This window comes from Pezoporus flaviventris, unplaced genomic scaffold (assembly GCF_033815535.1).
Source record: "Pezoporus flaviventris isolate CSIRO_AGI_PZ_B2104156 unplaced genomic scaffold, CSIRO_AGI_Pfla_v1 ptg000055l, whole genome shotgun sequence".
NCBI classification, from domain to species: Eukaryota; Metazoa; Chordata; class Aves; order Psittaciformes; family Psittacidae; genus Pezoporus; species Pezoporus flaviventris.
Window position 1 is genome coordinate 1898306 of NW_026892603.1, and position 13944 is coordinate 1912249.

The following is a 13944-nucleotide window of genomic DNA, read 5'->3' on the forward strand; positions in this document are numbered from 1 at the left end:
AAAAGCTTTAAGCTGGATGAAAATCATTCTTTTCTTGATATCCTGAGTCATATCTCTTTTTAGTTGTCAGTTTCTACTAATAATTTAATGACCTAAGAGTACAAAAAAAAATAAATAAAAGAATATAATAAAAACCCAACTGCACTTAACATTTAGTCCCTAAAGCTAGGGAAGAATATGAACTGAGCAAGCATGATAGTAGTACTTGCTGCTGAGGCATGTCTCATTCTGGAGGTTGGTGGCTTAGGGAAACCTTGATCCACAGGCAGAATCCAAATTCGTGCACACTTTCCCTATGAGGCAAAGATTCACTGCTAATGACAATGGCAGCCTGGAGTGGTAGTGCCTTGGGATGTCCTTCTGCCTGCTGACAGCCCCTGTGTCCCCAGCACCAGGCAAAGAATCACCCGGGTCTGAGGGCTCTCTGCCACCTCCTCAGCTTCAGCTTCCCCATGGAATCACACAAGGAACCACGATTTGCCCCATCTCATTTGTGCATTTCAGCTTTTTTTTTTCAAAGTAATCTAAGCTCAGATGTAGATATTTTGGCAGCCAGCTTGAAATATCTGGGACTGAATTTTCAGAGGTGTCAATCTCCCTAGCCTAAGCTGAGGTCTATGTGGGACATGAGACTGTGATGTCTCCTCAAAAACAGCTCCCATGCCTCTGAATTTGGACATTAGAAATGGAGAAATATGTAATTTGTACATCTTTCTGAAATTCTTGGAATTTGTTGTTGAATCCAGCTAAAACTGGGCACTTTTAAGAGCTTCTATGTGAATATTTCCCTGGAAGTATGTCTAAAATTGCTGGGAGAAATTTAACTGTAATCCATGGGGAGCTATTGATGGTAATAAAAATACTGTGAGAAGAAAACAGCAGCAAGTGAAACTGCCCTCTCAGAAAGCCCAGGTCTGCTTTGAAGGAAGTGTTGATATTCACCATAAGCCTCAATCATTTCCCAGAGGGCTATACGGTGCCTTGTAATGACATAATCAAAAAGTAATGGTGCTCTGGACTTAAAGGAAAGGGAAAAAAAAAAAAAAAGCAGGGCCTGATCCATCTCCTGTTGAAATCAAAGAGGATTTTGCTATTGACTTCAGCGAGAACAGAGTTCTGGACACAATCTGTGTGCAGTTTATTTGTACATTTGCTTATCCAAATGATCCCAACTTTAACCATAGCATGTCTGGATATCTGTCTGGGAGTATGCCTGCACAAATGCGTAAGTGTGAGTTTATAATGTGGTTTAATTCAAATTATTCCGGCATTTTAAAGGCAGTTCCAGCTACAAAGGATAGCTTTAGTTGATTTCCACTCCAGAATATAGACTTTAATTGGTAAAGTTTGTAAATCATATTTCAGGCTGCAACTCACATGCAGTTTCATGCGAGCTAAGGACACAAGCAGATTTTGCATTTGTGGGGTTAATTTCAAAATGCTCTTACTATGTGCCCAATTAAAATTTTGCAGCCACTATTTCAAGATGTGAAAAGCTCTACAAATCACCCAACTCATCAGCTATGGTCCTTGGTTTCCTTGAAGGGAAATTTCTTTGAAGACCACAAGAAAATCACAGTAAATGGCAAGTTAAGATTGCCATCACAAGTCTGCTGAAAATTCAGGATGAGATGAACTCCTGATTGCTTTAGTCATGTGAACAACCCCTTCAGAATAGCCCAAAGTCAGGCAAGGTGGCTTTCACCAGGAGTCAATTTAGCCTGCTGGGACTCTTTGCATTACTAAAATGAGCATGATTTTGGCTTGTTAATGGGGGGTAGAATTTTATTTCATTTTCTGAGAGGCATACACCCATTTTAGAGTAAGCCTTTCAGAATAAAAGTTTACTTCACATTATAGGAAATGACATTTTTTTTTCACATTTCCCTTTTCAAAGCATGCCTCAGATTTCTAACTTGTAGCAGAAAGTTTTTGTATAAGTAATAAAAGTCTTTAAAATTAAAATGCTAATCGTAAACAAACCCAAATGCATGAAAGATATAGTCTGACTGCATAACAAAAGAGAATTATATAATTCTATTTGAGTGAAATCTTTCATCTTTGATTTACAGGTTTGAGTATGCCTATAAATGAAACCATATTGTTCCATATCTTTCATATCATGGCCTTCCCCAAAATCTTGCTTTAATTAAGGTTCCTTTCAGATTTCAGAATAAAAAGCATGACAGTCTTCACTTATGGCTTTAATATATCCTTTGAGTTTGGAAAATATATAAAAATGAACATCACTTGCGTTTAAAAGCTGAGAGAGCTATTAAATACTGCAAGCTGAATACTTCAAGGTATCTCCAAGGGTTCATTAGGTGAGAAAGTTGTAAACAAAATAAAATTTGCTGTAGCAGAGTTTTGTTCATTCGAAGTAGTCTTACATACATGCCCTATCTCTTTCTCTGACGGTAAGGCAACACGTGTAACAGTTTAAGCGTTCATTATCAGCTAAAGGCACAACTATATGTTACGTTCTCAAACATGGAATTAAACAGCTAAAGTCACATTGCATGGAGATCTTGCTGCACTTTGGGGAGCTAAAATAAAGCATAAACCGTTAGAAGCTTCTTAAGCAACATCAGTTCTCTTGGTGCAGGACTATATAAAGAATCAGTTTGTATCCACATGACAACCTGTAAAAACACCCTCAACACAACCTCCACAGAAACACCGGCGCTTCAGATGAACTGCACGCAGTTACTGAAGATCGCTGCTCTTAGAGTCAGGATGCAGAAAGATTTCAGAACAAAGTAAAAACACATTTGAAAAGCCATCCACACTTGATCTCTGCTGCACATATGGTGAGAGCTACTGTCAAATACAGAGGGTACAGCACTTTTTTTCTTTAAAGGCAGAAGATCACTCATTTTAGAATGTGTTTTCACGATAGAAGAGATTACATGAAATGGGGAGGGATGCCTGGGAGAAGGGAAAAGAAAGTAAAGCACCAACAAGCACAGTACTTCAGGGGATTTATAGTACAATAAGAAGTGCTTTCCCTTTAGCTAAATTTCCTCATTGTAATTTACACACCTTTCACTTATTCGGCTAAGAACCCATGACAGCGGGTTAAAAAATGGCTCATAAAATAAAGGTGTCCTTTTTTTTTTCATTACACAGAGCGAAGAAAACTAATTCTATTAACAATTTAACACAGTATGAAAAAAATTACCCAGTAAAAATTGTCAGAAAGTGATTCATGGGTTTCACCGAGCACTTTGCTGGCTGTTGGAATTCTTGTATCTATAATCTATCATATAGAATTTTGTAATACTCTATTTCACAATTTATGTTGTGAGTGGGTCAAACAGCATATAAAAAGCATGCTCTAGGCTCTTTCTCCCAAGCCCGTTTTACTGTAACTCTAGAATTGTAGCGGTTATATTTAAGGAATCTTTAGGGCCCTTTCAAGTCCATCCAAAGAACAAGTGAAGTTGCTATTCAGTTTTGTGCCCAGTGTTTATGTTCCATCTGATCTGTGCCACCCAAGCAGCAGACAAGACATGTCTGAGGGTGCTTTTGGGGGATACACAATGATGTCACCCACAGGAAATATCAGGGAGGACTTGGCACTTCAGAAGGCTGGCTCTTCTTCCATGGGCTCGCCAGCAGCTCTGTAAAAATAAACAGGCAATCAGAATACGGCACAAGAGTACACAATGACATTGTAGATTTTCATGCATAATCAAAGCTGATTTTTCAGCTCTCTCTGATGTTTATTTGTGTTATTCAGTTATCCATAAATAGAGTTTCTTTCCTAGGAAGTATAAACAAATGTCAAGTGGAAAAACATTTTAGATCCAAGCAATCACTGAAAATGTTCCTGTTTATATTAAAATATGTCAGAATATTTTATAACTTTTTGTCCAGAAATGTACATGCTTTGTGTCAACAGAGTCAAATAATTTCATGAAAAAAATAGCTGTGATACTTATTTTACAAGCTTTTGCAACTAAAAATACATGTATTTATTTTTTTCGAGTGGGTAAAAAATTACAACAAAACAGTTTATTAGTAACCTAGTTGTTAGCAATGTTTCCTCTGGGGTTCTTCTTCAGCCTTCTGATTTTTGATTCTGAGAATTTAGAAGTGCATTGCCTGACTGCTTGCAGTTTCTGGGACCAAATTCTGAGCTCAATCAGCAAGGTCACTGTCATAGAGAAGGTATCTATTAAGAATATTAAATAGCGTTATACATGTATCTTTTGTTTGAAAGTCTCTGGGTAATAATCAGGTTAGGTAAGATGAGCTCTTTAAAACAGCCAATAGGTAAATAATGGGGACATACACTGAGCCAGAAAAAAGTGTCATAATTCCTTGTATCTGGCAAGCTATCGTACCCAAGGATTATCCTGGCAATTATAAAATGGGAAGCTCCTGAGATCACAGTTACTGTTGAAGGGCATAAGAATTTGGACATAAACCAATTTTCACCTCAGTCTGGCAGAATACCCTATGACAAATGAGCTGAAGACCTCCCTAAAAAATAGTCCCTTCAAGCAATTTTGAAATGAGGGTAGAGAAAAAATAAGTGCAAATTAATAAATAAGACATTTACTGGATAAATCTTGTAAGCCAGTATAATAACTGGCTTTAGTGAAACATCCCTCAGAAAATACAAACTCGTGAAATCCCATGAAAAAAAAAGTAATTAATGGGGCTTGCATGGGCTTTGGTAATTTATTCAGCAAGGAAGCCAGAGAATTCTAAATGAATCTGGAGTTTATTACAGTCTTTCCCAATGAAAAATTTAGCAGTGTGCCTTTAAATGATTTTATGGAGGTTATTCTTTTATGATTTGGAATGATCACAGATAGTATGTTGAAAAATATGTCAGATGAATGATATGTGAAAAATAAGATATTTTCAGACTAATAATTTCCAAAGGATTATTGACCCTAAAAGATTATTACTCTATAAATCTCAAATGTTTTGGTGCTCCACCACACGGTGGAGAATGTTCCCTACGTACAGTAACCACTGCAGCTCCCTCTTTCCTGAGAGGCAAGGTGAATCCCTTTTGCATTTCTTTTTACCCCTGTTACATTGCTCTGGCTTGCAGCAGAGACCGCACAATGGCAGCCAGGGTGGGATAGAGCCCAGCCTGTTGCTGATGTCCTCAGGTTTGATAAAGGATCATGCACCATGTGGGGGATTCATACTGATGGTGTATGTTGCTGTTGTGCTGATCACACACTTCCACTTTGTCCAGCCACATTTGGAAGACCTGCATGTCCTCTGGCATAATGCAAATGTGCAATAAGCCCTTGCTAAACATCCAGGACCTAATGAGTCTGTCTGGAAAGGGGATAACTTGAAAGCAGATAACAGTTCAGCTCTTAAGTTGGGCTGTGAGTAAGCAAATGAGAAGGCATAGTTGTCAATAGATTTCAATTAGAGATTGTCAGAGCAGGAAGGACTGGAGCTCTGGAAAACCTCTAGAGTGAAAGTGGGTCTTGGGGTTATTTATAAGGATCTAGGGAAGCAGTATGTGCATCAATCTGTTCACATGTATTTGGCTTCTGGGACCGACATTCCCATGACCCTAGTACAACCGAGAGATGATCTTATTCAGGGTTTTAGTCCTGGGCAATTTTCCACTGGTGAGGGTAATTCTGAGGGACACGACTGACCTCAAGTGCCATATTCTAATATATTCCAATATTTTCTAACCATATGCCAATATTCTGCATCAGCCAGAGATTAACCATTAGAATATTTTTTTTTATGCCAGTGGCAGATGTAAGGTGTTCTATGCAGAAAGAGAGGAGGAAGTTAGGGTGCCCTGGTGAATCCACCTGTTGTCTCTCAGCGTGGCAACTCTAAGACCCTTTTCCAGTCTCCTCTTGAAGACTTATGTGTATGCTTTAACTTCATTTTATTCATGTCAGAGAAGTCACTGAATCTATCCAAAGGCTAATCATTCAAAATATACATTTTTATGGGATAGCAGCTTACATCAGAGTTTTCTGTGAAAGCCAGTAAAGTTTTGGGGTTCTTAGTACCAAAGAGCCCCATTTTTCCCTCTTTGTACAGAGAGAAAAACACTGTAGTCCCCCTAACCTTGAGCAGTGAATCAGTATATAGCCATTCTGATGATATCAAAAGTTGTCAAAAAAACCCAGTAGAAATCGAGGGGGCAGAGTCTGACAGGCCAAATTTATGTTACTTCAGTTATGTCACTGTTAGTTACATCCGTTCAGTCACTCTTTCTGTAGCTGACAAGAAGTTGGCATAAAAACATAAAACATGCAAAAAAACCCATGCTGTATTGTATGCTCTAACTGGTTCCTCAAAGGCGCAGCTGTGAGTTCAGGTCTGATTTGGACTGATTCTGGGCAGTCAACAGATTTAGAAAGACAATCGATTGGGACTGTAATAATTGTAGAAACACAGCTGTGATTAGTCATTAAGGCTTCACTGTGGCTCGTTTGGACTGCGAGCTCCTAGGAGCGGAGGCCTCTTAGCTTTGCTTAATTTGGTGTACTGGAAACAGTGCTCATCTGTAGCTCTCTAGATGTACAATTCACACTACGGCAGACTGGAGTACTCTGTTTGAAGTTAATGCTAATCAAAATTATTCCGTTTAAACCTTAAACCAAAAGAAATGGATGAGACAAAAGTCCTACCATATGGATAGAATCTGGCAAAATGTGTGGCATATTAAGTATTATCCTGTGGCATCTGAGAATAAACAGCAACCATATTAATTATGAGATTATTTCAAATATTTCATATCTGCACTTTTAAAAACTTAATATTTAAGAATTAAGATAAATCCTGTACATAATCCAAAAAAGCAAATGTTTCTCTTACCTTATTTTTAGAGTTACAGAAATTCCTCATAGCTACATCATCACACGCATAAAAATAAAAATTCAAGATATGTTTCCAAGTCACAGAAACTGCTGAACAAAAGATAGTTTTTCTGGCATGGTATGGATGTTTTATGCCATAATCTGTTCCTAACTTAACTTAGCTGTTTTAGGGAATAACACTGTAATTGAAAAGTGATCTCTGGTAGCAAAGAGCCAGGGAAACAGAGGTACATTTCTATACCATGAAGATGATTCAGAGTGTCTGCCTAAAGGCATCATATAAGAGATCCTGAGTAAGTGTATATCCTAGTAGAAATAGACTTTGTATGGATCAAAGTAAAAGGAACTAAAAGTAAAACTGATCATAGTTTAAGACCAGAATAAGGTTACTACACATATACTCTGTAAAGAGGAAGTAATGTCCAAATAAGGCAATTTAAATAAACTATAAACTCTGGCAAGATAAATGTAAACCCTTGACGAGGCAGGCCAAAGGAGTCTGAAGAGCAACATGTTAAAATCATAAAAACTAATAACAAAAAGATCTTTCAAAGCACATCAGAAGAAATGATCAAAGCATAAAAGGAGCATCAAGGAAGGTAGACCACAAGAGCAAAATGAACTATTTATATCTGTGTTCACTAGAGAAGTGTCAGGGAGACTTTATTGTTTGCAGATGAACAATGTTAAACTAAATCAGCACTTAGAACAAACTGATATATTAAACATTGCTAAATTGCTAAAAGCAGATGATGTTCGTCCACTGTGTTCTAGGGGAATGCGATTATGATATTGCTAAAGAAATAATTACTGAGCATATTCTACTGCTTAACTTTGCATCCATACAAGAGGTAGAGAAGGTAAGAAATTCAATTCCCCTTTTGGAAACTGCAGGAGATAACAGTAAGCTGGTATGTGGAAATCAGTTTTAATCACTGATTACTAGGCATTTAGGTAACAATAATTTGGGTAAGAGTTAGGTCCTAACACTTAGAAAGAAAGCGAGCCTTATAAATTTGTCAGAAGTTTCTGAAGGAAATGAAAGAAGAGCAATCAAGTGGTATCCCTGCACAAAGAAACCTTCCAACTATTTTATCCAAATGCTTTGAGGAACCTAGGTAATGAAAGAAGGACCTCTCATAGGTAGATAATCCACCAAAAGTAGGAAACAGGTAATAATATCTGTGATTTTTTACTATGGAGGGATTCTCCAGAGCATCTCAAAAGGGCTTAGCAGACTGTCAGTATTTCTAGGTGATAATGTTTGTTGATGATGACAAACTACCGATACTGGTCAGTTCTAAAGCCCCTAACACCATTTCTGAATAGAAAAGAAGGCAAATTAACAATGCACAAAATAGGAGGGAGGACAGATTTAATTGTTTTTACACAGTGGTGGCTATGACTGAGAGCTTGAAATTAATGGTAGAAGAGCAGAGAGCAAAACAAATATCTTTAAGATAGTGTGTTCAACACCTGGAGTCCTGTATGCAGTTCTTACTCCATCTCAAAGAAAACTACAAAAGGCACAGAATCATCAGGGGTAAGAAATTATTTTCATACCAGGAAGAATACAGAGTCTTGAGACAGCTGAAGCCTTTAAAATCAGAAATGGGGCAGAGACTATGAGTAAGAATACTGCTACAAGAACTAGGGATTCCCCAGTGAATTTGTTGGTTATAAGTTTAGAGTAATGCCTGATGAGTCTGTGGGATTCACTACCTCAGTACCAAAGGTGTAAGCTGGTTTAAAAAAACTTTTGAAAAGTTTATGCCTGGGTAGGTATCCTGGAAGCTTTAAATGACATGGGTCAGATACAGCTGTTGACATCTACCAACCCATTAGGGCAAGGCCTGTTTTCAAACTCCTCTGCTCCTGGTTCTCTTCCTTATTCACTACCCCACCTGGGGGATGAGAGGAAGCTGGGCAAGACAGGGCTACAGCCTGACCTGGGGAAACCTGACCTTGTTCTTTAGCAACTGATCCTGGCTGTGACTTCAGATCCTGTGGGGTACGCCAGGTAGGTGCAGGTTACTCAGCACAGCTGAAGTGGATACCCAAACAGCTAAATGTTAAGAGAAGCTCTATGACTTGATACACAAACACAACACGCAACTCTGATGGTGGCTAGCTCTTCCCCAAGGTCCAACCAGTTGCTCTGGTATAGAGTAATATAATGTATGTAATATAATGCAATGTGATTGAAACTGCAACTGGTAGCTCTGTAACAGTAATATCTAAAAATTGCACTTTGTTTTCATTTCCATTTGAGTAAAATCTCTAACTATCTGAACAAGGGCCATAAAGTCAAATTCTGATAAATGTCATTCTCAAAATTTACTGTTTGCTGTAAAAATAGTAAGTGCAATAGATATCCCTCCACACCCTTTTATTTTTTGATTTTAAGAAGAATCATATGGAAGCTCCCATGTATCAGGAACAGCACTGTACTGAATATTTTCAAAGCATGATTTCTGAAACAGATGTCTGGCCAAAGCAAAATTCTAATCAGCTAAATCCGTATCTCATGTAGGGAATAAGGAGTTATCAACACACAAAGGTTATGGTAGCTAGAAATGTTTCATAGGGCATGCCTGCTCCTTTAATTGCATCTGTATTTAAATCTGTGTTAGCATCATGTATGTTTTCTTTCCTATCCACAAACTTTTTTCTATATCTGTTTTCTTCTGAAGTCTATAATCAAGTTTCTATCAGACCTTAAAATGTAGAGCTCTGCTTTGGTAAAATAAAAGTGCAGCAGCTTTTCGCAGTTTTCTTCATTTAGCATGCCAGAGAAAATCAAATAAAAAATAATTGGCACTGTCACTTGAAGAAAAAAAAGAAAGAAGGAAGAAAGAGAAATACTTAAGATGGGCCTTAGCCAGGAGCATTTTATCCTTTATTCATCAGTGGTAAATGAGTCAGATATGAGTTGGCCAGCAAAAGAGATGCTTTACCAAAATCTTAGTTTAAAGTGAGTCATCTCACTCCAAACAGCAGTATATCCTCCAACAGAAGTGGCAAGAGTTTTCCCCAGAGACTCTTGTTGCTGCTCTCTTCATGTGGAGGACTGACCATCTCAAGCTGAAGTCAACAGGATCTCTACCATCAGTTCAGTGAAACTAGGTGTTCCTGCTCCGGCAGGGGGATTGGACTAGATGATCTTTCGAGGTCCCTTCCAATCTCTAACATACTGTGATACTGTGTGAAACAGTGTTAGAGATGCAGGCCAGAATTATCAGCCTGGCTGACCATGGTGGGAATTTAAAGAAAGTAAATTGGCTCCTGGAATAACAAAGGAACCCTTCAGCCTGCCCTGTCAGCTATGGTGCCTTCTGCTCTGATCCCACCCTTCCTGTCACAACCAACTTTCCCAAACAAACACACAATGCAAAAGCTTACAACAGGTCTTCAGAAGGTGGCCCACATCTACAATGGGGAAAGGAGGGTACACCTACAGTGGCTGTATTAAGATGGCTTGAGAGCCCAGATGAGCTCTTACATAACTGCAGCCTGGTAGTTTGACACAGAAAAAGGCTGGAGAAGGAGCACTGCGTACTTGGTCCTGAATTACAACAGACATAACAAATAGGAAAACATAGAGTTGGAACCAACACTACATTGCTGCAGTTTGCATTGGTATGTGCCTATGAAATTAACAGCCTGTTTTTGTGAAATGAATGAAATTATACTGGCATGAAACTAGAGTGTGCAATGTAGAATCAGTCCCTGGATTTATGATCCCATGCTGGACTTACATTCATGCTCAAAGTGCAGCCAGGTCCTCTCAGGTCTCCCAGCAGCTCAGAGGACCCTCAAAATCAGACCTTCAAAGTGACCATATTTTATTTCATGGTCCTCCTTACATTCTTCATTCAGCAGGAAGATAACAAAGAGAATGATGTCCTGAAGCCTCAGAAAACCTAACCAATTTTGGCCCACTGGGACAGCACTTACGTTGTGCTGTCTGATGACAATCTGGCTATGGGTGACTTCTTTGGGGGTTACAAATGTGGAAACAGACAGGAATGCATGCGTGCATAGGTTTTTTTTTTTGAGCTGCTAAAAAATCTCAGCAGCACCACAGAAGATATTTCAAAGGAAAGCATTTTTCCACAGAACAATTAATGATGACAGATTGGTCCCTATAAGAGTCCAGAACTGATGAAGTGTACTGAATCTGGCAGCCACATGAATTCCACTTGTGTACATTTCAGTACATCCGGTTTTGGTTGTTTTTTTTTTTTTTTTTTTAATTTCTCTCAGCTCTGCCCTGAAATGCTATTTTCAGAATGGATGGAAACTGTCACAGGTTATCATTAGGCAAGTAATAAACACAATAATTAAGTGCAGTGTTAGCCAAAAGGTTATTTTCTTCAAATCATGTAGGATCAGCAGTTACTTTCAATGGCTGTAGTTTTAAGTGAGTGGAGGCACATGAATACAATTCTTGGTTGTTCTGAGCAATGTGAAAATACACAAAATTAAACACACCCTTACACAGAAACATTTAAAGCTTTACTTTGACTGCATTAGTTCCAACACTTGAACCAAAATTCTTTATCTTTCAGTGCTACCCACACAAGAGCAGGCACCTTTCTGTCTCATAACTTGTCACAAATTTATATAACAAAACTTAATTGTTCCTTAGTTGAGCACTGATTAGCACTCTCACAAAACTAAAATATGTCTCCCACTTGTCATGGATTCTTCGCTAAGCTTTTATGGATTTGTTTGCAATCTTATTAGCACAACAATAGCCATAGCATATTAAAATCTAATTACAATTGGAAAGGTAATTATGTAAATACTTCACTAGCTATCTGTGCGCCCTGTGTGTCGCTTTGAGCTGTGTCTGTTAACTCATTGACAGATGAGTGCTCCCACTGTTGTGAAAGATATTCAGTCCCAAACACAGCCATAGTTTTTACCACCATTCCAGTTCCCTGCATGCCTATCAGGTCAGTTCTGATTAAAGAGCCAATGAAGAAGGTAAGAGCCAAATCAGACAAGTAGCTGTCACAATGTAGGAGACATGGATCTTTCTGGCTCCACTCCTACCACTGCTCTGCCTACCCGGAGCTCCCTTCTTTCTTTCCTGTTGTTGCACAGCTCTGCTCTGCAGTCTGCAGGGAGCTGATGAGTCTCCTTATAAGGTTTTTTTCTCCTTTCCTCCTCCCTCCCCTGTTTTCTCTGGATGATGGATACCAAATGATTCTACTGCATTTTGGGTCTTCCTCTACTGGTGAAGGCCAGGGAACTTTGTCCTTAAAACAAGTAAATAGGAAACTCCAAGAACTTCTGCAGTAGCCTTTCTGTTTCTTAACAGCTCTTTGAAGAAATACTGTTTTTTAATGACACAGTATTGGGTGTCTATCTTTTTTTATTTTTTAAAATCTCTTATTGGCAAAAAACCACAACAGCAATTGCTATATCATTTTCTCAAATTGCGAAATTGAATGCAATCTTCATTAACGTAAAAAGCGGCTGACAAGGTGGAAAAAAAACCAGCGTTCTCACTCTTTGCTGGTGTACCTTCATTTTGATACATGGAAAATGCTGGCCTTAATCCTTGTCAGGATTGCTTTAAGTTTTACACTGGCACCTTTCCATTGCTTCCAGGGAAATAACTTTTAATGCATGTCTAATATAATTTAATAATGATTTAAGTCCATCCTTATTAAATTTATCTGAATGTGTGTTAAATGCCTTCCTAGAAAATTAGAACAGTTTTGAATAGCCTCCAATGAGAAGAATATGGTTAATTAAACTTGATCATATCTATTTTCCTCATATGGATATTATGCTTTTTGTTTATTAGAGAGCATTAGACACAGGGAGAAAACAAGGTTCTTGCACTAATCATGGACCTTAATAAAAATGACAAATGACAGAAAATATCTGCTAGCATAGACTATCTCTGCTTTCAGTGGTCAAGTGAGAGAACTCAAATCAAGGGATAAAAACTTCCAGGTACCTCAATTAGCAGTTAATTTTGAAACAACCTTTAGTCTGGCTGTCTTCTTCACCTTACTTGCCTGGAGTGAAAGCCTTGTTCTCTACAGTAATTGCATACACTTACCTGCTGCTTTCCTGAGGGATACACTGCTGAACATCCACTGAAAGAGAGGCCATAGCAGATACCGTTTCTGTCTCCTCCCTCTCTTGTTTCTGAGACTCTGCCAGAGCACAGTCCACTGGCACAGAGTATGGCTCCACTGACTTCCAGTACTTGCCTAAAGAAAACATGCATAATAATTCATTGGAATTTTAGCTAGCATGGTGGTAGAAGCATAGTAATCACTTAGTTCAACACTGAGTGATTATAATTTAAAATCACTGTGGTATAAGCAGCACAGCTGAAATTTCAGACTGCAGTGAGGAGGTATATTTCTGAACCTAAGAATGCCAATTTGGAAAGTGCTTTCATTCCAAGGGCTGTGTCATAACCTTCCCCAGAAGGTAATAAACTGGAGGAGTAACACACAGACTAATGATCGCATACTGTCAGACAGGTTATTGGCTTTATCTGTACAAGGTGAAGGGAGTTCAGGGCAGGGTTAATACCTAGAAGCTCTGATACGGCAGACAGTTGATGCATATACAGCAAATAGGGCTAGAAAAATTAACATTGTTGTACGAAGTGCTCACAGAGCAGTGTCTTGAAAAGGAAAAAAGTCAGAAATGCCAGCTCAGCCTGGAGTGATGTTGCCAGAAAAATCAGGTTTGTTAGTCCTGGATGTTCTTTCTCTTCCAACCTCGGGGCGTATACTAGAACAATAATTTATTTAAAACTTTCATATATGAACTGGCTGTTGCTGAAAAGCTGCCAGATGTCATACGGAATAGAGCTTTCTGGTTTGCTGTGTAAAAACACAGCAGTGGCTTAAAAGCCTGAGTATTCTCAGCTTTCTGCCTGCAAGAGAAGAGACAGTAAGAAGCTTCTCAAGCAACTCAAACAATAATGGCAAGTAACCCATGGTCCACATATAAAATGGTCTGCTACTGCAGTGCAATTAAGAAACAGGTTAATTAGTGGGAACCAGGTGAACAACTAGGAATTTAGATATGTATTTCTTACAGTTCAGTAATCCACTGAGCACTCACTAATTGTCAG

General features: G+C 38.5%; 1 protein-coding gene across 2 annotated transcripts in view; it reads right to left on the reverse strand.

The window, feature by feature from the left end:
• Positions 1-2188: 2188 nt before the first annotated feature.
• Positions 2189-13944, reverse strand: part of HDAC9 (histone deacetylase 9) — a 385460-nt gene continuing 373704 nt past the window's right edge. For both annotated transcript variants that reach the window (XM_061469205.1, XM_061469206.1), the window contains exons 26-27: positions 12910-13063; positions 2189-3623 (exon numbers count right to left, since the gene is read on the reverse strand). In XM_061469205.1, coding sequence (XP_061325189.1) covers positions 3584-3623; positions 12910-13063 — 194 coding nt within the window. In that variant the 3' untranslated portion in view covers positions 2189-3583. The remainder of the gene's footprint in view (positions 3624-12909; positions 13064-13944) is intronic.